The 25,961-nt window shown below is 34.8% G+C and overlaps 1 protein-coding gene across 2 annotated transcripts in view; it reads left to right on the top strand.

The window, feature by feature from the left end:
• The window catches only part of LOC306858161 (dedicator of cytokinesis protein 1-like), a 233,237-nt gene that overhangs the window by 20,538 nt on the left and 186,738 nt on the right, over positions 1 to 25,961 (top strand). For both annotated transcript variants that reach the window (XM_079398558.1, XM_079398557.1), the window contains exons 2-14: positions 5,093 to 5,176; positions 6,126 to 6,166; positions 6,280 to 6,335; positions 7,890 to 7,986; positions 8,903 to 9,051; positions 12,360 to 12,495; positions 14,095 to 14,252; positions 14,772 to 14,853; positions 16,470 to 16,605; positions 19,428 to 19,500; positions 21,169 to 21,248; positions 23,300 to 23,425; positions 23,929 to 24,053. In XM_079398558.1, the coding sequence (XP_079254684.1) occupies positions 5,093 to 5,176; positions 6,126 to 6,166; positions 6,280 to 6,335; positions 7,890 to 7,986; positions 8,903 to 9,051; positions 12,360 to 12,495; positions 14,095 to 14,252; positions 14,772 to 14,853; positions 16,470 to 16,605; positions 19,428 to 19,500; positions 21,169 to 21,248; positions 23,300 to 23,425; positions 23,929 to 24,053 (1,343 nt within the window). The remainder of the gene's footprint in view (positions 1 to 5,092; positions 5,177 to 6,125; positions 6,167 to 6,279; positions 6,336 to 7,889; positions 7,987 to 8,902; positions 9,052 to 12,359; positions 12,496 to 14,094; positions 14,253 to 14,771; positions 14,854 to 16,469; positions 16,606 to 19,427; positions 19,501 to 21,168; positions 21,249 to 23,299; positions 23,426 to 23,928; positions 24,054 to 25,961) is intronic.

Here is a 25,961-nt window from a genome sequence, read left to right as displayed (position 1 = left end):
TGCCCATGTTTTAGCCCTCAGAACTGGTCGCTCGGACAGTTTTCTGAGGTGTTTCTGCTAGGGACGAAACGATACTATTTTTTTTCAGAACCAATCCGATACCGATTCCAACGCTGTTTTTTTTTTTTTTTTTTTTTTTTTAAATGTAGAATTTCTATACTTTCAGTATCTGGGAGTGCTTTAAGTATTGAAAGTTTACAGCATTATTGCCGTTTGATTATTACTGATGAGATCATAGACACTGGCAGCTTTAATAGACTGCATTCACACTAATGCACAGATCTATTTCCACATAGCCTATCAGATGTTTTGTCCTGTTCTGAAAAAATAACGTTTACATCAATTTAGTATCATAAAAGTAGATACGAGTGCATTTAACCGCTGCCGTAAGCTTCAGGACAAACAAACACAAAGCGCACGTGAAAGTCAGTCAGTAGTACGTGAGTTTTGTGCATCTATTACGTACTGCATTCCAAACGGCAGAAAGGAAAGCATATCTAAAGTAAAAAAAACCAACAATCCCTGCCGGCCCGAGACTGGATTACGAGTCCGACTCTCTAACCATTAGGCCACGATTCCACCCCCCCCCCATTATTTTGGATAATTTTTAACCAAAAAAAGTCACGGACTGCAGCTTTAATGGAAAAAAAAATTACCACAATTACCACCCCTAGAAATTCTTATGATTAAAATATCTTTTAAATAGTGTTGTCACGATACCAAAATTTCAGTATTCGGTACCGATACCAGTGAAAATCCACGGTTCTCGGTACCACATGTAATAATTATTGTGTATTGGCGATCTCACTATATATATATATATATATATATATATATGTATATGTATATGTATATATGTGTGTGTGTGTGTGTATATATGTGTATATATATATGTGTATATATATATATATATATAGAATTCTCTATTATAGATGTGGTAACAGTGGTTAAAGGTTGATCATTTTGGTTACTATAATTGTGATATGAAATGTTCATAGCGTTTCATCTCCAGCCTGTGGTTTAGATGCAGGTTTGGAGGGCAGGCGAGTGACTGCAGCTGGTGTCTGTGTCCGGCTCAATGGGCTCCATTCACTCAGAGCCAGGCTCTAGGGGCCTGAACTTCCTGTCAGAGTCTCGCGCACACACGGGTCTTCTCATGCTGCTCTGATCCTCTTTGTGTCTCTCCTGTCCTCTCTTCCTATCTCTATTTAGTCTTCTTCCTTCAGGTCTGATCCAAAACCCAGTGAGCTGCACAACTGAACACTGTTTCATGTATAATATGCACATGAAAGCTACAAACAATTGTCTGTGAAATTATTCCTTAATTTACCTTATCCTTTTTTTTAAAGTATCATCACATGCATTAATTATTATTATTATTTTTTTTTCTCACTTGGTTATGTCAACAAAGCCAGGAATGATTACATCTATTTATTTAATGCTCAGTTGGTTATCTCAGTGGCATCAGGATGGTAATATTCATTTTATTTTATAAATGTTTTTATTCGTTATTCCAATAGTCTTAAGGATACTAATATATATTTTTATTTGTTTATTTATACCTTTATTTTATTTACTCGCTTGGTTATCTCAATAGTGTTAGGATTATCATTTTATTATTAATATTCTAATTTAATATTTATTTATTTATAATTTTTTGCTGACTTTGTTTTCATTCGTAGCATCAGGATCTTAATATTTTGCTTTACAAATAATACATTGTATTTTGTTGATTGAGTGATTGATTGGTTTATTTCTCTGTAAAATAAAGATCCAGCCTGACAAGGTTGCTGTCTATGTAGGCGGCTCACTTTTTTTGTTCAGTTCCTCTATTTCATGCTGTAAAGTTCTCTTATATAATAAATAACCTGTAGCGGTTGTGCATTACTGTGGTGTGTTTAGCCACCTGTTAGCCACCAGGCTTTGAGATTGCAATCACAGCAGTCTGAGCTGAGCTCAAATGATCATTTGTGTGTTTATGTGTGCGTTTCCTTGAGTGTGTGTGCGTCTATGTGAGAGAAAACTCAGAGAGATGTCATCTGGTGCAGTGTTCTTCCTACTAAGATAAGAGCAGAATCTGTGGTGGTTTGTGACTCGTATTCACATTAGGGACCATTTCCTTTTCCTCCTTTCTCTAGTCATTACTCTGCTCTCCTATCGTGGAGGTGTCTGACTCTCCATGTATTGTTTGTTGTGTAATTGGATTGGCTTCTTGTTTGTTGTGGGGATATCAGAACGGCAGCATATGGGATTTGATGTGCGAATCTGGTTGTCTGGAGCGTGTGCAGATGAGCAGAAGCTCTGCTGGCTCATAGCTTTTTCAAGTTTGTCTGACTTAGTTGGGATGCCAACTTATGTATCTGTAGAAATGTTTAGTGTGTGTACAGTAATTAAAGCTCTGTTAGGTGGAGAGAAATGTGTGCGTTCAGTACATTCATTATTAAAAGTCATGATGTTTATTACCGCTGTTTTATACAAGATTTTTAAAAATATATTTAAAACGTTTCTTATGCTCGTCAAGGTTGCATTTATTTCATTAAAAATGCACTGTTTTCTATTTCAATATTTTGTAAAATGTAATTTATTTCTGTTATCAAAGCTACATTTTCAGCTAACTGTTCATTTCTCCAGTCTTCAGTGTCACATGAAAAACAGTTGTGCTGCTTCATATTTTTGTAGATGTATATTTTTTTCAGGATTCTTTGATGAACAGAAAGTAGAAAAAAAATATTTATTTGAAAAAAAAGAAATAAATTTGAATGCACTTTATTTGAATAAGAGATGCGTCTTTGCTGTACAAGAACATTAATTTCTTTAAGAATAAATAAATAAAAACCTTACTCTCCCCAAAACTTTTGAACTGTACTAGTGTAATGGAAATGAAAAATATTAGAAATAATATTTAGAAATTAGTGCTCTCAAATGATTAATCTCGATTAATCGCATCCAAAATAAAAGTTTTTGTTTACATAATATATGTATGTGTACTGTTTGTTTATTATGTATATATAAATAAACACACATACAGTATATATTTTGAAAATATTTACATGTTAACATATTTATAAATTTATATAATTATATATTAAATATAAATATATTTATTATATAAACAACATTTTTCTTAAACATATACATGCATGTGTTTGTTTTTAGTAACGCAGTAAACGCTCATATATTATGTAAACAAACTTATTTTAGATGCGATTAATCGTGTGACAGCACTATTCGAAATAGAATTAGACACAAAATTAGAAACAACAATAATAATAATAATAATTAATACTAGGGATGTTAATTTTAACCGTTAAACGACCGATAAGAATTTTGACCGATTAATACAATCAGTTAAACTGTTTAAAGTCACTTATTTTTTTAGTAATTTATGAAAATATATTAAAAGGTTTGCTGCATGGTTGAAATAAGCTACGCGTAAAAAAAAAACCAAAACATTTGAGAGAGAGAAAAAAAACAAGCCGCATTTTATTTTATTCAGAAATAGGCCGACTCGAATTACAAACATTATAATAAACACTGTAAACAGACTATTTTAGTTCCCCTCACTCCACAACAAATCGTTCAATTAACAGTAAACTATTTAGAAAAGAAAAAGACTTAAAAATGTAGAGAAGCTATAGCTATTATAAACGACAAACCAAAACCAATTAATTTAGTATAAAACGAAACTGAAACCAATGTTTGGTCTCTCGTCCTACACAAAATCAAATGTTTCCGTATTTGCGATGTATTAGATTGCCAAAATATTATTTACCTTTTATGTAGGCCTACTTCACTCACGTTCCAATATCCACGAAAAACAAAATGTTTTACATAACATCACGGCGGTATGCTGATAACGCTTAATGGCACCAATTTTACTACATTGGTGGTAAACTACATTACTTTTCCCCATATGTTTGGCTGATAATGAACAGGCTGCATTGTCAAGGTAGAACGCTTAACTGTGCGCGCATGCGGCACCAGCGCAATCACTTGATACTCATTATTTTTCCTACTAACAGTGGAAGCAACTACTCCATTTAGTCATGAAGATAATGGGAATTGTAAAAGGTTTGCTTTTATTTGTGTACATTCACAATAACATTAAATCTTTGCGCTTTTGTAAAATAAGGCCAAAAAATAGGATGCCGCTTTCTGCCATCTGCTTTCCTTTCGCGCAGCACAAAAATGAACCGAAACTACATGGGCTAGGCTACTTGTTGCACAGTTTTTCTTTCATTTTCTTAAATTATTATTTAAGTGAAAATATATTTCTCATATAGGCCTACTTATTTGTTTATTTTTATATATATATATATATATATATATATATATATATATATATATATATATGTATATGTATATGTATATGTATGTGTGTATGTATATGTATGTGTATGTGTATGTGTATATATATATATATGTATGTGTTTGTGTGTGTGTGTGTGTGAATGGTTTGAAAAGGCCCACGGTGAGAATGTTGTGTAATTTCTCTCTCTCTCTCTCTCTCTCTCTGAGAGACTGAGTTAGCCGAGAGAAACATTGTGTGTGAGAATGAAGGTGAGAGTCTGACAGAGACCAAAATAGAGACAGTAATTAACCCTCACAGGTCTCGCTCTCTATCTGTCGCTCTCTGCTCGTCCTCTGCTGTCTCTCTGTCATGGGGTCATCTGGCCATTCAGGGTTGCTGAAAAACACTGTTTCTGTCTGTTTACCAAAGGCATCTCACACTTCCTGAAGGAAATACCTGTGTTTGCAAGGAAGCAGTGAGTGTTAAGATGAATATGGATGGTCATTTTTACTGCAAAGTCCCTAAAATAAAAAATAAATAAAAAACAACAACATTAAAGTAATTAAAGTAGTTATTGACTGAAAATGGCGATATAAAACATCCAAAAACTTTGCAGTCATGATATTTTGGGTGCTTGTATGTGTCAAATTGGAGGCGGTGCTTATTGCTGAGCTACTATTGTTTGTTGTGTGGTTAGTTATTGCATTGCTGCATTATCTATAACTCTCTCCCTCTCACACACACCAAGCAGAAATTGATGCCATGTGTCTCACTATAGTGTTTTATGTTCTCTGTCTGCAGCAATCTATAACTATGACACTCGCAGTGATGAAGAGCTGTCCTTACAGATCGGAGACACTGTACACATTCTGGAGACTTACGAAGGTGAAACACACACACACACACACACACACACACACACACAGACACACAGACACAAAATGATTCTTATGTTGTAACTAAATGTGACATAGCAAAGCATCAATAAAAGCTCAACCATTTTAAGATAAATTATGGGGAAAAATATCAATAACTGCAAAGTAAATATTTTAATTTTATCTAATTTTCTTTGTCATCTTTAGTTTTACTTTTTTATCTTTTTTATTTTATATCTTTTTTATTTTATTTTACTTTGAATTATCTTATTTTATTGTATTTAATGTGGATTGCCTCTTATTTTTTTATATTTGCTTCATGTTTAGACCTTGAAAATATATATTTTTTTTATGTGTATTGTCTGTATTTATTTTTGGATATTTACTTTTAGTCCTTGAAAATTACAAAGTCACACATTATTTAAAAAAAAATTGTATTTCGGTTTGAGTTGCAAAAATTGGAAACCTAATTTAAAATAATAGAACTTAAACCAGCTCATATACTATTTAATTGCCAATTTTTTAAAGGTTAAGTAGCAGATCTTAGCAATCATTTGCTGAGGAAGGGAAAAACGTACTTCTACTCTTTATTTTATTATTTATAAGACTTTCACACGCTATTTAGTACCCCATTTATGTGAAGTCCTCCCTGTTGCCCATTCATTTCACCTCATGTCGCCTCTTACCTTTTTAGGACACAGATATGTCGTCACCAGAGCTTTCCTCTCTCTGGTCTCAGCCGATCTCAATAACACACACTTCAATGTTGAATGATTTGTTCGTACCTTGCAGACATACCCGCCGCCTCATTTCGTATCTCCAGGAGATTTATGAAACATGTCCTTTATAATCTCAGAATATTGTTTTCTAGTTGTGCTATAGGGACAGAGTGGCGTCTCTCTATAATCTAATTGCTGGCATTTCCGTCTGACTGCTGTGATATTTCTTGCTCTTCTCAGGATGGTATCGAGGGTATCGGCTGAGGAGAAAATCGAAGAAGGTGAGTTACTGTATGAAACGCTTCCAGAGTACAGTCAGCTTTCTAGTTTAACACAATCATTCAGCAGGCCTCAACTTGAATTTCTCCTTTGTTTCGTATTTTCTGATGTCCAGGGAGTGTTTCCGGCGTGTTACATACATCTGAAAGAGGCCACGGTTGAAGGCAGCGGGTCAGTATGTCCATTCATATTCCTAAAAGTTTATTTGCTTAATATGAAAGAAAGCATTAGCAACATCTTAGCAGACATTAACCAACTTGTTTCGGCCAGATTGCAAATCCTTCACGTTCACAGAGAAGGCAATCCCCGGATTTGTTGTGATGGACTATAAATCAGCTTGTTTCATTCGCTACTCAAAAGTATCAGAACTAGATGCAATTTAGTTTGTTTAATGTGGGTTCATTTTTGCTTTGTTTTTTTATTTTATTTTATATTAATTTTATCTTATTTTTTCTCTTTTTATTTAGCATTTTTATATTTTTTCATTGTATTTCTTTATTTTTTTGTTTTAAATTTTTTCTGTTTTTGTTTTGTTTATCGTTGCTACAAATTACATATTCATGCAAATAATGATTTTAAAATAATATATTATGCAAAAATGTCAAACATCATAAGAAATTTATAGAATATTTAATTTATCCTTAACATTTTCTGGTTACATACCACTTCTCGGTGATCATTTGATAAGAAAAAAGTTATTCTCTAATAAAATTAAAAAAATATATTGTTTTATTTTATTAGCCGGTGTATATGTGTATTGTTATTTTTTATAATTGTTGATTTTTGTTTTTGTTTATTGTTGCTAAAAATTACAAATTGTAACTTTTAGCAACTAATGCAATGTTCATTTTACATGAGGTTTGCCATGTTTTGCGTATTTAATGTTTATATAATATTAAATTTATCCTTGACATTCTGAAGGTTAAGTACCACCTCTTAGTGAACATCTGCTAAGAAAAAAGGCTTGTTTGCTAAGAAAAAAAACTTCTCCTCATATATTTCATTATTTTTTAAGAGTTTGGCGCTCTATTTAGTACCCTATTCATGTAAAGACCCATATACTCCCTGTTCCCTATCCATTTCTGTCACCTCTCACCATTTGCAGACCTTTAAACACCAGTATTTTCTTATCTGACCTTGTGAGTCTCTATGATGGTTAGGATGTTGTTGTTGACGGTAGTTCTCTATGTAGGCAGCTCACTGTGTATTGGAACATCTACATTAAGCTTTACACTCCTTCCCTGCGTCTGGAGATCCTGTTACTTCAGTTATTGGTCTGATTATATCAGCGTTTGTCCAGCCTGAGCGCAGCTAACAATATACTTCCCATAGATGTCTTACTAAAACAAGTTAGCGCTCCAGCAGCCCATTGCTGGCCTAATGGGAGATTTTGGAGTCTGAAATGGATTTTCAAGCGTGGTTCAGGAATATAATACACATGAGTGAGTGCTGGTTTGGTGTGAGTGTGTGAGAGTAATTGGAATCGTGAGCAAAGCCCAGCTCAGATTTCATAAGCACTGTTTTGATGACTGATGCTGGTAATTAGTTTTCATTGGTATGAAGGGATCTGAATGACTCTGGGTCCTCAGGAGCCTGTAGTAAGCAGGAATTACTGACTTGGATGCAGTTAAACAGCCTATTGTTTCCCACACAAGCGATTATTCTTGGAAAACTCCTTCACTTATATTGCTGTTTCTGTTTTGGACTCTATCACTGTTCTTTTAGACAAAAGGAGACGGTCATTCCTACCGAGCTTCCGCTGGTTCATGAGGTCACGACTACGCTGCGAGAATGGGCGGCAATATGGAGGGACCTATATGTGGTAAGCTTGCATTTATTACAAATTTTTGTATTATTTCCCAAAAGTTGCATATTCTTCCTCTGCGCACTTAAAAGTATGCATTAGGATGGAGAAGATATCACAACTGACATCATCAAACTGACACTGTCAACATGATGACATCGTCGACTTAACAGCAAAGAGTCAGCTTTTTATACCCAGAATCTTCAGTAATTAGTAGATCAGTATATCTACACCAACACTTGTTTTTATTTGGATACAAATTGGACGTTAAACGTCTTATGCCATGTTTTCTGCCCCGTTTTTATGTTTTAACCAAGACAAGACTCGGGCAAAATAACTTGGGCAAAATATTAAGCCCAATTACCCTTTCTGAGATTTTGTATTGTCAGTTGCATCACATCTCCTCTATTTATAAACCTTCCACCATCACTGATACTGAAGTGTCCATCAGATGCACACTTCAAAATCTTGCTATATGTAGTAGGTCATCTGGGTATTTTTTGGCCACTTTTTATGAATACAAGAAATTTGGACATCCCACACAATTGTCGCTGCTTTCTGCATACTAATATACTAGGGAAATAGACATCATGAGCTTATCAACAGTGTTTTGATGGCAACATGTCGCAGTGACATCACAGAGCGCAAACACTCATCTGCTGAGACATGTTGCAATTTTCTTTAAATCTGATCATTTTCGCCAGGGGGCAAGATGTTGAAAAGCTTTGATATACAAATTAAATTTTCTAACTTTTTTGAAAAGTGTCTCATTGACAGTATATAAACTCTTTTAATTGCATAAGCAAGCAATATGACACTCCGGGGCTGTTTTTCTACAGTGATTAAGAGCATCGCGCCTTTATGCAGCAGCATGCGGTTTAACAAATTAATTAACACGCATTGCAGGGTTTTAACCAGACTTTGTTTCCAACAGGGCGACAAGCGCGAGATGTTCAACACGGTCCGAGACATGATCTATGACTTGATCGAGTGGCGCTCCCAGATCCTGTCCGGCACACTCCCGCAGGATGAGCTGTCCGAGCTTAAACAGAAAGTCACCTCTAAGATGGACTACGGGAACAAGTATTTATACACACACACACACACACACACACACACACACACAAGCTGCTGACTCGTGCTGATCGGGTCGTGTAGGAACAGGGAGTGCGTGAGCTGGAAGTCACGACTGCAGTCCATTACATAAAATCTGACTTTTAATGAGAGCGTTTTATTGCTCTTCATTTTCATTCAGGGTCTGTTTTTGCTGTGAAGGGTCATTGTGAAAGATTTTCAGCACTTAATTTCAGCACTTTTCCACTTTCATTTGGGGAAGAAAAGACTTGTTATTAATCAGCAGTGTTTGCTGTGATTCATACTTGGTTAAAAGTTTAATTCCTTAACCCTAAGTATTAAATGTTGATGCTATTAGAGGATTCTCACCTGTCAAACCAAAAAAAAAAAAGTAGCCTTGCATTGAAGGACCAGTAAGTTTATGCCCAGAACACTCCACAACACATGGTGGTGCATTTTTACATGTACTGGCATCTTCAGAAAATCTTCAGAAAATTCAGGAAAAAAATTATTTAAAGGGATGGTTCACCGAAAAATTAAAATGTGCTGTTAATTAACTCACCCTCAGGCATCAAAGATGTAGGTGACTTTTTTTCTTCAGTAGAGCAGTAAAGAAGATTTTTAGCTGAAACCGTGGTTCTTGGTGATTTCATAAAATGCAAGTCAACGGCTACTGGCACTTTGAGTCAAAAAAGCATATCAAGGAACACAAAATGAATACTTCCTGCCAATATATTGAGGTCTTATGAAGTGAAACAATTGGTATGTGTGAGAAACTGAACATTATTTAGAACATTATTACCTGTAAAACAGAGCCTCAAGCAAACGGCCTTTGTTCAGCAAAAAAAGTCTTTGTTAAAGCATTATAAGCCATGAACCAAATATTTGAGTATTTAAGTATTTAACAAATATTTAAGTGTTTTGTTTTTACTTGATTTGCCTGCTGCAACTCTGATGCCTGCTGCAACAAAAGTACCGCAAAAGCATTTTAAAAGCATGCGGTCGTCTGCTCTCTATTCGCTCTCGATGTATTTTGATGTGTCACACCGATTGGTCTGATGGTGATGATCCGCTTCAAGATGAACAAGCCTAATGATTCAATGGACCATTCATAAAGAACCATTTACTTCACTCCTGAATGAATCAGCCATTTGAACGAATCAAATGAATGAATACATGCCTCGATGACTTAATCATTAAGACATTTACCACCACCTACTGGCAGTTTTATTTTGTTATTTAGAGTATAATTCCATTAAAGAAATAATTTTATATTCCCATAGTAATAATAATAATAAAATTTATAAAATAAATGATTAAAGGTATAGTGCACCCACCCAAAAATTACAATTGTGTTGTCATTTACTCACCCTCATGGTCCACAAGTATACGTAATGGATGTATGGTATATGTAATAAATTTGATCAAACTAAATATTTCTTGCTGAAGCTACTTTTTGTAATGTCTGTTTGATGCTTTACACAACAATGACTTTAAATGATCTTTTGGTAGTAATTTCTCTGCCAAATTTGATGTGCGATTAATTAGATTAATTATTCGCCACATCGTGTAATTAATTAAATAAAACATTTTATTAATTAGACAAATTCATTTTAATGATACTAATTATATTAACGCACAATTAACTCAGCGCACATTTTCTGTTTGACCTAGTTGGAGAAATGGAGATGCACAGTGCTGCCAACTTAGCGACTTTGCAGACCCCTTTAGTGACTTTTTCCCCCCTCTTCAAAAAAGCGCCTAGCGACAAATCTTTACGGTTTGCCCAAATCTTATTTAGTTTGAGACTCGCTGGTACTGCTGCGCGAGGTCTTGCTGTCTCAGCGCGCACACACACCTCTTTCTTTCTCTCTCTGTGCATCTGCTCTGTTCAGCGCGCGGCGGAGAGGAGCAGCGCTTTCAGTTAAACACAGATATTATGTTGCTTCTCTAATTTTACATGCAAGTATAGCTGAAATCACAGCAAAGTTATTGTCATTATCTTGTGTATTTGATTTCATCAGACGACGGCTCGATTATCAGGATTTTTGTGCAGATTAACATCTTGGAAGGGAGCTGGTTATGTCTTAATGAGTCGCGTTTCAATCACTATTTCATATTCATTCCGTTGTCTGACGACAGAAACAGTAAAATATATAAATGAAAACAGTTTTATTGAGAATTTAGCTGCATCAAAATATAGTATGTGGGTACAAAGAGAGAGGCAAACAAAGCTAATAATAAATGTGCATTTTGAATGTTCAGAAGAAGAGCTGCCCTGTCGTGCAAAAATGTAAACAGGTTTGTGTAAGTAAATTGCTCAGTGCAAAGAAAGAAGTAATAGGAACCTGGTATTTCTTTTTTCATGTGTTTAATAGACATGAACAAGTTCTTTGAAAAACATCTATGACCTTTGAAACATGTATAGTCTTCATGCTCTGACTATGTTTTCAATAATAATAAACATACATTTGCATAAAGCATCCATATTTGTCTATGCCCATGTAGATTAGAGTATTAAAAACTAATTTAAGGTACATTTAGAACAAATGAGAATTTAGATTTAGGTTGCGATTAATCGCGAGTTAACTCATGACAATCATGTGATTAATCGCAATTTAAATATTTTAATCGATTGACAGCCCTATATATATACTCACACACACACACACACACACACGTGTGTATGTATGTTGAGTTTTTATTTCTGAAACCTGACTGTTGCAGCCTATTCCAACCATCATTTGTAGCGTTGCATCAGCTCAACCAATGGTGTGAGTTTGGGGCGGGGCTAATTGCAGTTCAATTTAGTTATTGTAGTTACACGCTTACAGACTTTATCCCACTCTTTAAACACATTCAACACCATCTAATGGCTGCAAGTTTATTATTACCTTTCTCAGAGTGTTTCAGTGTTCCTTTTAACTTTAGCTGTAGGAGGAAGTGAATATACAGATGAGACGATAGAACCGCTTTGGTGAAAAAGTCACTAGTGACACACACACATGTACAACTCTCAGTTCTCAGTCCAAGTCTCTGTCTTTGTCAGCTTTATTAAGTGAAAGGTTTTTATTTTGTTTCGATACAAATCCAGAATGCCCTTAGTAACCACATAGCAACAAACCATTGATAACAAACTTTTACACTAAGTGCTAATCTGTCTTATTCTTTTTCTGTTATGCTCATTTTCACAGTCGTTTAGTAGATAATGTCCAAATAAATGCATCCATTTGGATTAATAGAACACAAATCTTTGTCTCTTTAAGCCAACTGTGTTTTAAAGCGTCTCCTACACTGTTTTTGTGTGCGTTTGGCAGGTATTTAGACCAGGATCTGGTGGTGAGAGATAAAGACGGGAATATTCTGGATCCTGACCTGACCAGCACTATCAATCTGTTCCGAGCGCATGAAGCCGCGTCCAAGCAGATTGAAGCTCGCATCCAAGAGGAGAAGGTAAACTATATTAGACTGTTTTCATCCTTTATGGCATTTTTTTTTCTGCCTGATTTTCATTTGGATTGAGATATTTGAATGGATTGTGAATGTTCAAGGCCTGAGAGCTGACGGCACACTCACATTGGCTCTTCGCTTTGCTGTGTTTTTTCTCATCACCGCCTGCTTTGATGATTAATAAACACCTTGAATGTTAACTGCTACCTTATATTTATATTTGGACGTGACTATTTTGTGAAGCACAACCACTAAACCACATGAAAAAGTTCCTGACCGCAGCTCTGAGACACCATCGCTGACGTGTGAGAGGTTGCACAGGAACAGAGCTTGAGAGCGAACCATCTCACTTCCCATCTTTGCTGTTGTGCTCAATGTGACAAATGAATGGAGATGTAGCGCAAAAAACAAAAAACTAAAACACATTTGTATAACGGCATCAATGTGTATTAATCCCCCCCCCCCCTATCAGAGCAACCATTGCTTACAAACAGCCATTGTAAACTTAGAGTTTTATCCAAGAAATAAAAGATGGCAAAATATGGCAAATATTTGGGAAACACATTTAAAAAATATTATAATATATTAATAGTTTTTAGATATTTAAAATTGATAACAATTAGGCATAAAATGTATTAATTATATTAAATTTAACATTATAGATAGATTGAGCCCCTCAGTTGTCCTCAGTGTAAAGAGATGGATCTCAAAATCATAGTCATTGTTGGAAAGGGTTCAAATGCACAAAAATGCTGGAAAACCAAAGAATTTGTGGGACCTGGAGGATTTTTCTGAGGAACAGCAGGCAGTTTAACTGTTCAAGACAAACAAGGGACTCATGAACAACTATCACTAAACAAAAAAAATAAACACAGCTTTGGATCGTTCAGGTAACAACACAATATTAAGAATCAAGTGTGTGTAAACTTTTGAACGGGGTCATTTTTATAAATTCAACTTATTTTATCTTGTGGACTATATATCTTTTATGTGAAATATCTTATTCAGGTCAGTACTAAATAAACAATAACATGCATTTTATATGATCCCTCTTATTTTGTAAAATAATTAACATTTTGCAGATTCTGAAAGGTGTATGTCATGAAGGTCAGGGCTTCTTTAGACTGAACTGTTCATATAAACCCTCAAACATACTTATCTAAAAGTCTCTGTCCTCAGTATCTCTCTGTTGACTGTTGAACCTGTAGTGCTTTTAGATGAGTCACTGTGAGTTTGATTCATCGTGTTTAGAACTGAGCAGGTGCTTCCCTTGATGCTACGAGACAGGACTTTTCATTTAACATCCTAATAGGTCAAAGAAACTCTTCACATAAAGATGAAAGTTCTGTCTCATGTTAGTGAAACCCGTATAACAAGGTGAAAGTCTGAAAATACAACAGCACTGCTGTCCTGTCTTTCCCAGGTGAGCCTACCCAGATGTTCACTGTCCTTGAGTCTCTTTGAGCAGATACAGATCGTTTATAATGTGATATAGATTCTTTGAGCCCGACCGACCATCTTGTGTGATTAGTCTTGCTGACTTTAAGACTCTCATTTGAAAGACTAACTATGTGCTCAGATGCCATCGTTTTTATTTTTCAGTCTCAGAAGCAGAACTTGGATTTGAACAGGCAGGCCAAGTTTGCCTCCACACCCTCGTTCGCCCTGTTCGTCACGCTCAAGAATGTCGTGTGCAAAATCGGAGAAGATGCAGAAGTGCTGATGTCACTATATGACCCCATTGAGTCCAAGTTCATCAGGTTAGTGCACAAACTTTTTTATATATATTTATTTATTTTTTAGATTTTATTTTTTTGTATTTATTTTGAAAAACGTATTTTAGTATTGTTACTAATTATTATAAATATTTGAATTAATATTTTTGTATTATTAATTTTACATTTTTAAATATTATTTAGATCAATTTGAATAATTTGACAGTAGTTTGACCCACATTTGGGAGCCTCAATGACCAGTAACCATGGTGTTTCACATCCTCAGTGGTAAATCAGCCACAGCATTTGTGCCATGCACACAATTCTTAATGATTTGTTTCAGCGGTAAATGATTATGTTTTTGTATTAGAGTGTGTCATTATATTTCCATTAGCATATATGCATTTAGCAAATGCTTTTCTATCTAAAGTGTGTTTCAGTGCATTAAAGCTGTAGATTTATCAGTATATGTGTTCATTGGGAATAAGTCCTATGATTTTGAAATTGCTACTATGTTGTGAAAATAATGTCATTTAATATCTATATATTTTTTATTTCTTGCAGTGAAAACTATCTTGTGCGCTGGTCCAGCTCCGGTTTGGTGAAAGACATCGATCAGCTCCATAACCTGCGTGCTGTATTCACTGTACGTATTATTTTGGGCTTTACTTTTGACACTATTTATTCTGGATCATCATGGAGAGATGGAGAAATGCTGTTGGGACATGATGCAGACCAGATTGAAATCTTTATGAGCACCATGGATCATTGGCAACTACTTTATAATCTGAAACTGAAATCCAACTACATAAATGATTGATTTGAAACCCTACATAGGTATTAATGCCAATAAGCTGTTTATGCATCACACAATATGAGCAGAATCACATATGAGACATGACTACTGCTAACTTAATGCTTTTAGTCCGAGCTGGACAAATACAGAAAATTTAGCATGCAAATATTGGGTTAAATAGTTAGTTTAAACTATTTTTGTCAGTACTTTTCTCTACCAGTGCTGTTTTAGTATTATTTATATACCATTATATATTTTGTAGTTTATTTATTTATTTTTATATATACTTTGATTTTCAGTTTTTAATTAAATTAGTTCTTATTTTTCCAGTTAGTTGTTTTGGTAGTTTAAGTCTCAGTTAACGATAACAGTCCTGTTCTCTTCTAAAGATGCATTCGATGCTGTGTTAAAACTTGGTTGCATGATAATGAGATGTTTTAAAATGGTATCTAGATGGTCAGCTAATTAGGTTTCGAACTGTGCTAATTTGTGACACCTGCACAAACCGCTAGGCCACTTAAAACCCTTCACAAGCACGGCCTAATTGTTTGATTTGAACACTGAAATATTTCTGCTTGTTCCTGGAAACACCGTCATGCAAATGACTAGTTTACGGCTCGTTTCTGTTCGTCTGTTCCCATCTCTCGCATTGTTCCTTAATGAGTAATCACGGTATTATTGGGTGACACTTTAATTCGTGTTCATCAGTCGTGTTGCAGAATTGGTAATTAAAGTGTTGGAGAAAGCAGCATCATCATTAAAGCTGTAAAGGGTAACAAGCTAACGGTCGTTAGAGGAGGAAGCTCGCCGGAGACGCCGCCTGGTTTGCATTGTTGCACATATTGTGTGCATCCATGTACGTGTGTTGGCGTCTGCATGTAATTTAACACATTATCTGTGCAGGGAAACATGTATTACAAACATGAAATCATATTGAAGTTCTTGTGTTTCTCACACAGTGTTATCAAGCATATTGTTTGTTTGTAATTGCATGCATTTTGTGTATTTGCATGTGCATAATCTATAATAATAGAGCATATGCATCGGTTTGCTCGTGTGTAGGTGCTTGTTTGCACCCACACGTTCTCATTTGCTAGAGGTCATTTTTTTAATAGATGCTGGGCTATGAGGGTCAGTTTGTTTTCCCAGAATCCTGTGCTCTCTGCACAAACCCCCAGCGGGGAATGAGTTGCTGCCCCCAATCAAACACTGCTCGAGCAATTTACCCTTCACCTGGACTGCGTACTAAGAGTCTGTGTACACCGAACCGTTCCATTCATCAGTCGTTGCCTTTCCCGGGTAGTTGCTCAACTAACGAGTTTGAGTTTAACTAGATGGTTGTAGGCAGAAACACCTGGTGCATGGCCAATAGCGCTTGGGGGCTCAAAATAATATGGGCTATTTGAGTACATGATTGTGCATGCTTTTTTACGCTCTCGCTTGTGTGTTTGTGCGTTTCTCTCCAGGATCTGGGGAGCGAAGACCTGAAGAGGGAGAAAATAAGCTTTGTTTGTCAGATCGTTCGAGTGGGCCGGATGGAGCTCAGAGATAACAACACTAAGAAATTAACGTCTGGCCTCCGCAGACCCTTCGGTGTGGCAGGTAGAGCATAACACTTGATGCACACTTAGCATGGTCACCATAGTGTCCATCAAAATGCCACCAGGAATTTGCATTGATGCATTTGGCAGATGTTTATATCCAAAGTGATTTCATCTACGGGGACACCAACCATGCAGCCATTGTTACTTACTACTGTAAACCTCTATGAATGGGATATTTTTATTTGATAAAATTAAATGTAACATTCACTAAATTCAGAATTTCTGATATTTGTTTGTTTTTGTTGATTTTTAATTTTTTTAAAATTTGGATTTTATATTTAATTTTTATTTGATTTTATTCTTTTATAGTTTTATTGCATTTCATCGTTACTATTGTAAACCCATAAGAATGAGCCATTTCATTAGATATTATTTAACATATTCACTAAATTCAGACCTAAAGAGTTTTTATTTTTGTTATTTCTATTTTACTCAATCTTTTAAATTTTATTGTATTCTTTTATATTTATAATTTTATTTGTTACTACTATAAACCTATAAGAATGAGATGTTTTTATTAGATATCATTAAATCTAATATTTAACTTTCTGAGTCTGTTTGCTTTTTATTTTTATTTTTATTTTGCTTATTTTGAATCATTTTATTATTTTTATATTTAATTATTTTATTTCATTTCACGATTAATACCGTAAATCATATATAAGGCCATATATATTTATTAGATGTAATTAAATTTCATAAATTCACTAAATTCAGACATTCTGTTTGTTTTTGTTGATTCATTTTATTTTATTTACAATGCCAGCTCGGGATGTAAAATTTAAGGGTCTTTTTCTTGTTATAAATTGCGGGTAGCAAGTGTTTTGCCTTGATCAGTATTTTTATTTGTCAGATTTATTGCATACACATTCAAATACAATAGTTCAAGCCTTGTGTGAAATCAGCTGGAATAATAGATTGCATATAAGATGTGCTATATGCGTTACAGAAGTTGACACAGCAATCTCTCTGCATTCATACATTTATAATGCATTCAAAACAAACATGGCCTTTGCACTGATTTTGCCTGCCTGGAGTTCAATATTGTTTTATTACATCTACAATCACAGTATGCATTAGGAGCCTTGATCTGGTTGGAGTGAAGTGACCTTAACATTTGTTTACTATTGTCACTATTACTGTTGCCAATCCCAGATGCTTCGGTTGATTATTGTGCAATGCGTTTCGCACAGTTTGTTGTGCACAGAGGGTGCATTCTTCAGTTTGATGGAAAAAGGAAAAATCTGTTCTTCTGTTGTAAATAAATAAGGCTGAACAGGAGAGTGAGAGCAGACATGCTGCCTTTAGTTTGAACATCAAACGGGTTTTGAAGTGGGAAAGCATCGCTCTCCCCTCCCCGTACGGCCGTTAGCAGTATGTCTGTATGTGGGTCAGGCAGGTAGAGGCAGAACCTGTATGTGCAATGTCACCTTTAATGTGTCACTTTCAGAGACAAGCCAACGCTTCCATTATGGCTCATCAGTTTCCTGTTGCCTGCTGTAAACCCAATCTCAGCACGGCCACTGCTGCACACCAGGCCAAATGGCCATTTAGAGGCGATGTTTATGTGTTCAGTCAGTAATAGCTGCCGCTTGACAGCTTATCTAGAAAGTTTTGCCCTGCTCTCACCTTATAAACCACAAATTTAAACTTCCATGAGTGTTTCTCTTGTGCTTTTTACTATGGTTTATTTTTTACAGTGCTTTACAGTGATGTGACGAGTCCCAAAATTACACCCCCATAATAAACAAACAAATTTTGATAAACATTCATGTTTACATCAACATAGTAATTGCTGGAATGAATGAATGCATTTTTTTTTTTAATAATTAGTTTTATTTACAAAGCCTTTAAAAAGCCCCATCAAGATTTGAGGTATAATTTTCATGACAATTTTATTTTTTCAACACAAAATTGTATTCTCTGTTATGCAGACAAGTCATAGAGTAATAAATTATTATTACTCAGTGCAGCAATTACTAGTTTGATGTATATTAATTACATTTTACATTGTTATATTATAAATAAATAATATTCATATGATACCAATATTCATATAATATTTATTTAATGCTATATAATTATTTTCTGTTATACCAAATAGAAATACAATTTTTTTTTTTTTAGTTTATTTTATTTATAATCACTATTAATTTTACCTTGTCCACCCTCTTGGGTGAAATACGTATTTAATTACTTTTATAATTTTATAATTAATGTAATTGGTGTTGTTTGACTTATTTGAAAAGGTATCACGTTTTCAAAATTGTGAATTTGCTGAGACTGTCTGTAAAGTAACTGACAAAAACTGTCAACGTACAATCAATCTTTATAATCTTAAGGAAGGTTGGGTACCGAAATCCTGTACCAATATGGCACCGGTACCTATGTAACCGGTATGTACTAGAACCGAATCAGAACGCAGATTTCGGTGCCTCATTTCGGTGCCATGCCTGAGCGATCGATTGAAATATTTGTCCTTTGTTTCTCCGAAACGAACGTAAGAAGCAGCATCACCGGCACCGCACTTGAAAAATAATTTCCTGACTGAGAAAATGCACGTGAACTCAATTCGGAAATTGTGTTAGGTGCAAATTTGAAATGTAATAAGTGTGTGTATAATAAAAATAAAAGTATTATAGTGTTGTGTGTTTCATGTTTATTGTTAAGAGTTCAAGTGTTCATGAGATGGACCCTAGTCTTAACGGGATGAAATATGAGCTGGTTATTTCTCATTTTCATAAGATGCATCCATAGTTGTTGAGACATGATATTTGGTCGTCTGCAGACATTATTCTCGTCTCATTCTTCTCTCCGTAGTAATGGACGTCACAGACATCATCACAGGCAAGATGGACGACGAGGACAAGCAACACTTCATTCCCTTCCAGCCGTGAGTATGACTTCATGATGTCAACACAACAGCTTTTATGGTGGTAAACATAACATCACGAAAATGACTGTCCTGAAACAGTTTTGACCTTCAGTCAAGTGTGTGAAACACTTGCTAGTTAGGCAGATCAAAAGGTAGTTTGTTAGATATTGTATAGTCATGCATATGAATGCTAATTTGCATGCAAGTTGGTGTTTGTCTGTTTTTCTTATTTCTGCTGTATCATCTCAATACTTTGTATATTTATTCATTGAAGACAACAGTACACAAACTTTCTCTTATTCTGTAGAGGAGTCGTATGTGCCTCACAGTCACTCCTTCGTTCGTTCGTTCTGTCACTCAGTAAGACTATACTTCAGTCTTTCTCTGCTTTGCCGCTCTCACAGCCCAGCCGGGTCACTCGGAGAGGAGTCTAGGTGTTTGCTGGGTATTGTGGGGTGTTTAAGATGTGTGTTCTCACTTTTGGGAGGTTTTTGCTTTGTATCAGCTTATTTGTGACCTCAGATTACTGTAGCTCTGGTCCAAAACCTAGTCAACTGACTTGCAGTCTACCGCTGCCTAGGCAGAAACAAACAGCAAGTCCATAATAATGATAATTATATTAATAATAATACATATTAATATATTACTATTCAATCTATATCTATATTGATTGAATTACAATTTGTACATTATATATAATATTAAATATTTTATTAAGAATAAATTATTCTGAACTAAATTGAATTATTTTATCAACAATAATATAGAAATGTTTAAATACTAATCAAATGTATTTTTACATTTTAAAATGTAAATATTTAAATAATAAACAATAATAATGATATTTAAAAATATATATATATTGTGTTATTTAAAATGTTTAAATTACACTGAATTAAAATTAGTGTTATAATAATAATATATAATAATATATAATGTTATATATAATACCATATATAAAACATATTATTATTGTTATTAAATGTTTTTATAGATATTATATATAATATAACATTTTGTATAATAATAATAATAAAAGGGCCAGATAATTATAATAAATTAATATTTGTAATACAATTGAATAATGTTTTTACATTGTTATATAATAAATACATTTTCATAGAATCAAATATTCATATAATATTTAATATTATTTAATTGTATTATATCAAATATAACTACAAATGTATTTTAAAGTACATTTTATTTATACTCAATATAAATTTGACTGTCCATCATCTTGGATGAATTATGTCCTATAATTACTTAGCTTTATAATTACTATGATCACTGTGTAATTCAGTATCGTGCGCCTGTAGTGCGACTGTGATGTATTATTATTATTAAGGCAGCTTCATCTGTGTTTGTGTGAGATGAGGGTCGTTTCTGAAATTACAGCATCTCTCTGTGTCTCTCCTGTCACCCATCCCGCATTACTGTTTGCTAACAAAATGGCTTTTGTCCCTGTCATGGTATCTGTATCACTCTTTGGTATCTTCCCTTTTTTTTCCTCTTCTGCTCATGTCCACTCTTATCTGGCTCTCTGTGGCTACTACTCTTCTTCTCTCTTTCTCTTCCTTCTCTCTCTTCACCGTTGGCGTGTTGCCTGTCGCGTGTGAACTCCAGGCTAGCGTTGGATGACGCCATTCGCCACAGGCAGCTGAACATCTCCCGTTTTTCACCCAGGGTGGCGGGCGAGAACGACTTCCTCCAGACTGTCATCAACAAAGTCATCGCTGCCAAAGAGGTCAATCACAAAGGTCAAGGTAAAGGTCACTGGGGTGAACACCTTTCATTTTCGAGTCATTTTAGCAGCATTTCAAAACTTAATTTGGCAAAAACAACCATCATAAATCATAAACATGCAGAAACTCAAAGTGGCAACCCTTCAAAATAAAGGTTTGGTTCAACTTTAAGACATTGTGTCAGAAATATATTACTATTGTACAGTGGAATGTACTTCTCAAAGTAGTAATAAAGTACTAAAGCACTTTAGGGAATATTGCATAATTTTTCCTTCCATGCTTTTTTTAAACAGTAAACCTCTGTTGTGCACTTGTCAAAAAAAAAAAACAAATTGTTAAATTTTTATTTCCTTAAATTTAAAAAGATCAGTTAAATTAAATGCCCTCAAATAACTGCCAGAACTACCAGAAAAAAATAAAACAATTAATTTTTTTAAAAATAAATAAAACCGATTTTCTAGGACTCTACATTACCAGAAGGTTTCTCTTGTGCTGTTTTTTAGCCTACAGTAAAAATTAACCTACAGGTGCAGAATTATATCTGTTTAAGTAAATATTCCTTATTCAAAGGAAAACGGAGATGGATATTTGGCTGCTGTTAATGATCTCCAGCTTCATTTTGTAGCCTAGTTAAAGTTTGGAAAGTTAAAAATATGGGAAGATAAGACTGATGTGTGGAGAGCGACACTGTCCCAGATACGATCAAACTGAGCTGCAGAGGTCCTGCCGTTCTGAGTCCTGAGACTTTCACAATCTAAAGGGGCCCAAATCTTACAAATGACGAAGTTATTGAGCAAAATTAGTTTAAGTTGAATTGGGTTTAATAAGCATGAGAATTTGTTCATGCTGAAGAGAATGGGAACCGAATGTCTGGATGAAATATCAAATATAATCCATCCTTCCTGTGATTCCTAGCATGATAAAACCTGGTTTCACAAGCAGTTTATTGAGATAAATGTGCATGAACTTCCAGTATAACCTAAGATCAGCCAGATAAGACGAGGTTCTTCTCATCTATGATCTAGGTTAATCAGGAAGAGCAGTGAGGGTAATAGAGGTGGAGTCATTAAGACCAATTAACTTAAGATTTATGATGGAGGCATTCAGGTGACATGCAAAGCATTATGGGTATAACGGATCTTAAAAAGTAAAGGACATTTTTTTTTGTGTGTCTTTTTCAAAATAACCTGCACAGATTCACTGAAAGTTAGATTAGCAGATATTGGCCTTTATTAAATATTAGGAAATATATATTAACACATTAGATTTATTTTAACACGGTCTTAATGTATACTTTATATTTTTATTCAACATTTTTCCTAATGTTGTTGTTGTTGTTATTATTATGCAAATGCTGTGATATATTTACATAAAATATTTATTTTATTTTTATGGCATTAAAGTGAGCATAAATTAAATCTAGCACAACAATTACTATTACTATCATGTGAACTTTTATTTTATTTTATTATTATCATCATACATACAAATTCTATAATACACTACAAAACAAAATACAAAAATATTAATAATACAATTTCTTATTAAAATAAACAACTTAAATTCAGCACAACAAATACTATCATGTATACTTGATGTATACATGTAATTTTCTTTTAAATTGATATTTATTCTTATTTCAATAATAAATAGGATTTATTATTCATTACCATAATGAGAAGTTGGAGATAAAACAACAAATTAATATATAATATATATAAATTAAAAAACAAAATTTATTTTAGTTTTCTTCTATGGATTTGAGGTCGTTTTTCATCATTTATTTTGAACAGCTCAGGTTATTTGCTCAGATTGCTCAATTTAATCTTTAATGTTTTAGTATAAAATATTCACAGCACAATTCATCCCTACACTTTAAATAACAGTCGCTCTGCTTCCTGCAGGTATTTTCTCAGCAATTAAACTAATCCGGTGCTCTTAATTATTTTTTGTATTTCACTAATAATGAGATATTAAAATGAGTTGAGTTCCCATGAGCTGTTAAGCACAAATAGGAAGTGTGTGTGTGTGTGTGTGTTTGTTTAACTGCAGCCTGTTTCTCCGGTCCTCAGGTTTGTGGGTTACGCTGAAGTTGCTTCCAGGTGATATTCATCAGATCCGTAAAGATTTCCCTCACCTGGTGGACCGTTCCACCGCCGTCGCTCGCAAAATGGGCTTCCCAGAAATCATCATGCCAGGTATCCATCATCAAACTGAATGCATTTACAATAAAACTGGATTGTATTGCTCTCCTTTAAATTAAAGTTAACATACAACAGTGACAATTGAAAAGTTCACCCAGTCCATTCATGAAAACTACGCTGCAGTAATGAGGAACTCGTCATATTATCATATGACTATCTACATTTACATATCAACAAAAAACCCCTCAGAGTTTTGCAAACCGTTCCATGCATGCATTCATGCTGTTGCTGATATTCATTTCACATGCAGAAATTAGACAATCACAACATTTGCATCTTAAAGGGACAGCAGCTGTTTAATTCCAAGTGTGATTTAAGTATAAACAACATTCTGACATGCTGATTATGAGCGATGGATGTCCAAGCAGCACTTTTTTAGCTACTTTTGTGCATTTTCTTAATAAAAGGTCTGTATTTTAAGCTGTCTGTTTTTAGCTGTACATCACACATCGATCGTATTAATAAGCGACACTGAGACCTTGTGCGTGTTTTTGCAGGTGATGTTCGGAATGACATTTACGTGACGCTGGTTCAGGGGGATTTTGATAAAGGCAGTAAGACGACGCCTAAAAACGTGGAGGTCACCATGTCTGTACATGATGAAGATGGAAAGAAACTGGAGGTAATCTACAGTCAGTGTGTGTGACGCATTATAATGAATAATCCAGATTCAGTTTAAGCAGTACATGACTGAGTATGTTAAAATGTATTTCTATATGTTGCAAGTTTTTATTTTGTTTTATTATATATAAGTGTGTATGGCTATTATATTGGTAATGTTAGGGATGTTAGAGTTTTTATTTATTTATTTAAGAAAAGCCTTTTTAGGGACCTGAGATGCAAATGAGCTTATGCTATTCTCTCTATGTATAACACTTTTTTTTTTTTTAGCATTTTTTTTTTTTATGCTGTCACTATGTAAATAAATAATTAAATTGCAGCCTATTTTATTTATTTATTTATTTTTTAAGTAAATGTAATGTCACGCAGCAAATGTAAATATTATGAATATAAACTCCTATTTCTTTTTTTTTTACTTTGGCTGTAAATTTGTAATTTGCAACACACACAAATTATATATATTGTGGCGGGAGGAGCAAACGACAGACACAGTGGGTGTGGCGTCAGGCCTCGGAGAGGTTTTTTTAAACAAAATGATCAAATAAAGTGTCCAAAAGGGGTAAAAGTGTCCAAAATAAACAGGGGGTCTGGTGACCTCGTCGTGCTGCGGGGTTCGTGAAGGAGGGCAGTGTTCGGAGGGAAGGGTCCAGGTAAGGGGCGGAGTCCGGTGGCCGCACGCGCTCCCCACTCACGGCACTTCCGGGGGACTCAACAGGGGCCCGTCAGCCGTCTCACGGGTGCGGAATTCCATCCGGACTGCGGGTCCGGCAGCTCGCGTCTTTGGCAGCTGGGAGTTCCTTGACGCTCCCTTCCTGGACCCACGAGGACACCAGTGTGCATGCACGGGGAAGAGACTGGTCTCTCAAGGAGAGGCGTGCTCGGCATTTAAACTGCGGCGGTGATGAGGCTCTATTCACATCAGGTGCGCCTCATCACACGCCGCCAGCCCTGGCTGTTTCAGCGCCCCTCCTCTCTCACACACCCACTCCCGTCGGGAGCCTGGTGAAGGGCGGCGAATACGGGACGGGGTGGTGATGATTATAAGGGGGGAGGCAGCCGACTCGTCACAATATGCATATATATATATACAAACACACTATAAATAATTATTTATAATAATGATGGTGATTTTTTTAAAAAAATTTTTATTATTATTATTAAATGTGAATGTGTCATTTAAAACTCAGGGTGTTCTTTAAGTAAATATTTTGTCTAAATATTTGGTTGCAAAAAAGTTTGTGAACCCCTGCAGTAGAAAATTTTCAATTTTTTATTTATTTTTATAAATAATACAAAAATAATAAATACATACTGGTGGTGGAGGAGATACCCCCCTTACTATGAATGAAATATGAAATAATGAAACCTGTCTAGATGTATCCACTTAAGTAACAAGTAATAAATACTAATGTTCATCAAATCTGTCATTATATTATTAGAAAATTGACATAAATGCTGTCTGTAGAGCTTTGTTTGTCTTGAACCTGTAACTTTCCTTTAAACACAACCACACTCTAATAGTCTATTATTATGTTTGTATTTTTGCCAGCTGGTATGCACATATGCCTCATACTTACTGGTACATTTCTTTTGTTACTTTTTTTTTTTTTTTTTTTTTGCTTTCTTTGTTTATTCCCTGCCTTCCACCCCTGCTTTGTGCTTCTTTTTACTGTCCGCATAATGGTTCTTTCTCACATGCACTCAGTCCTGCAGCTGTAGGGTGGCCGGTCTCTTATTGCTCATAATTGGTGGCTGTCAGCTGTAGCATGTATGTGTGTTTGTCAGGGTTTGACAGGCCAGCTGTGTGACTGTGTGTTATTGAATGCATTACCCTCACTGTGTGCAATGGCAAGAAAAAAAAAAGAAAAATTGCAATAAAGCATGCAGTGCTTTTGCTTCTCACAGCATA

The sequence above is a fragment of the Barbus barbus genome, assembly GCF_936440315.1.
Source record: "Barbus barbus genome assembly, chromosome: 38".
In the NCBI taxonomy this organism is placed as follows: domain Eukaryota; kingdom Metazoa; phylum Chordata; class Actinopteri; order Cypriniformes; family Cyprinidae; genus Barbus; species Barbus barbus.
Note: the sequence above shows the minus strand (reverse complement) of the source record. Positions and strands in the feature narration are given on the sequence as shown.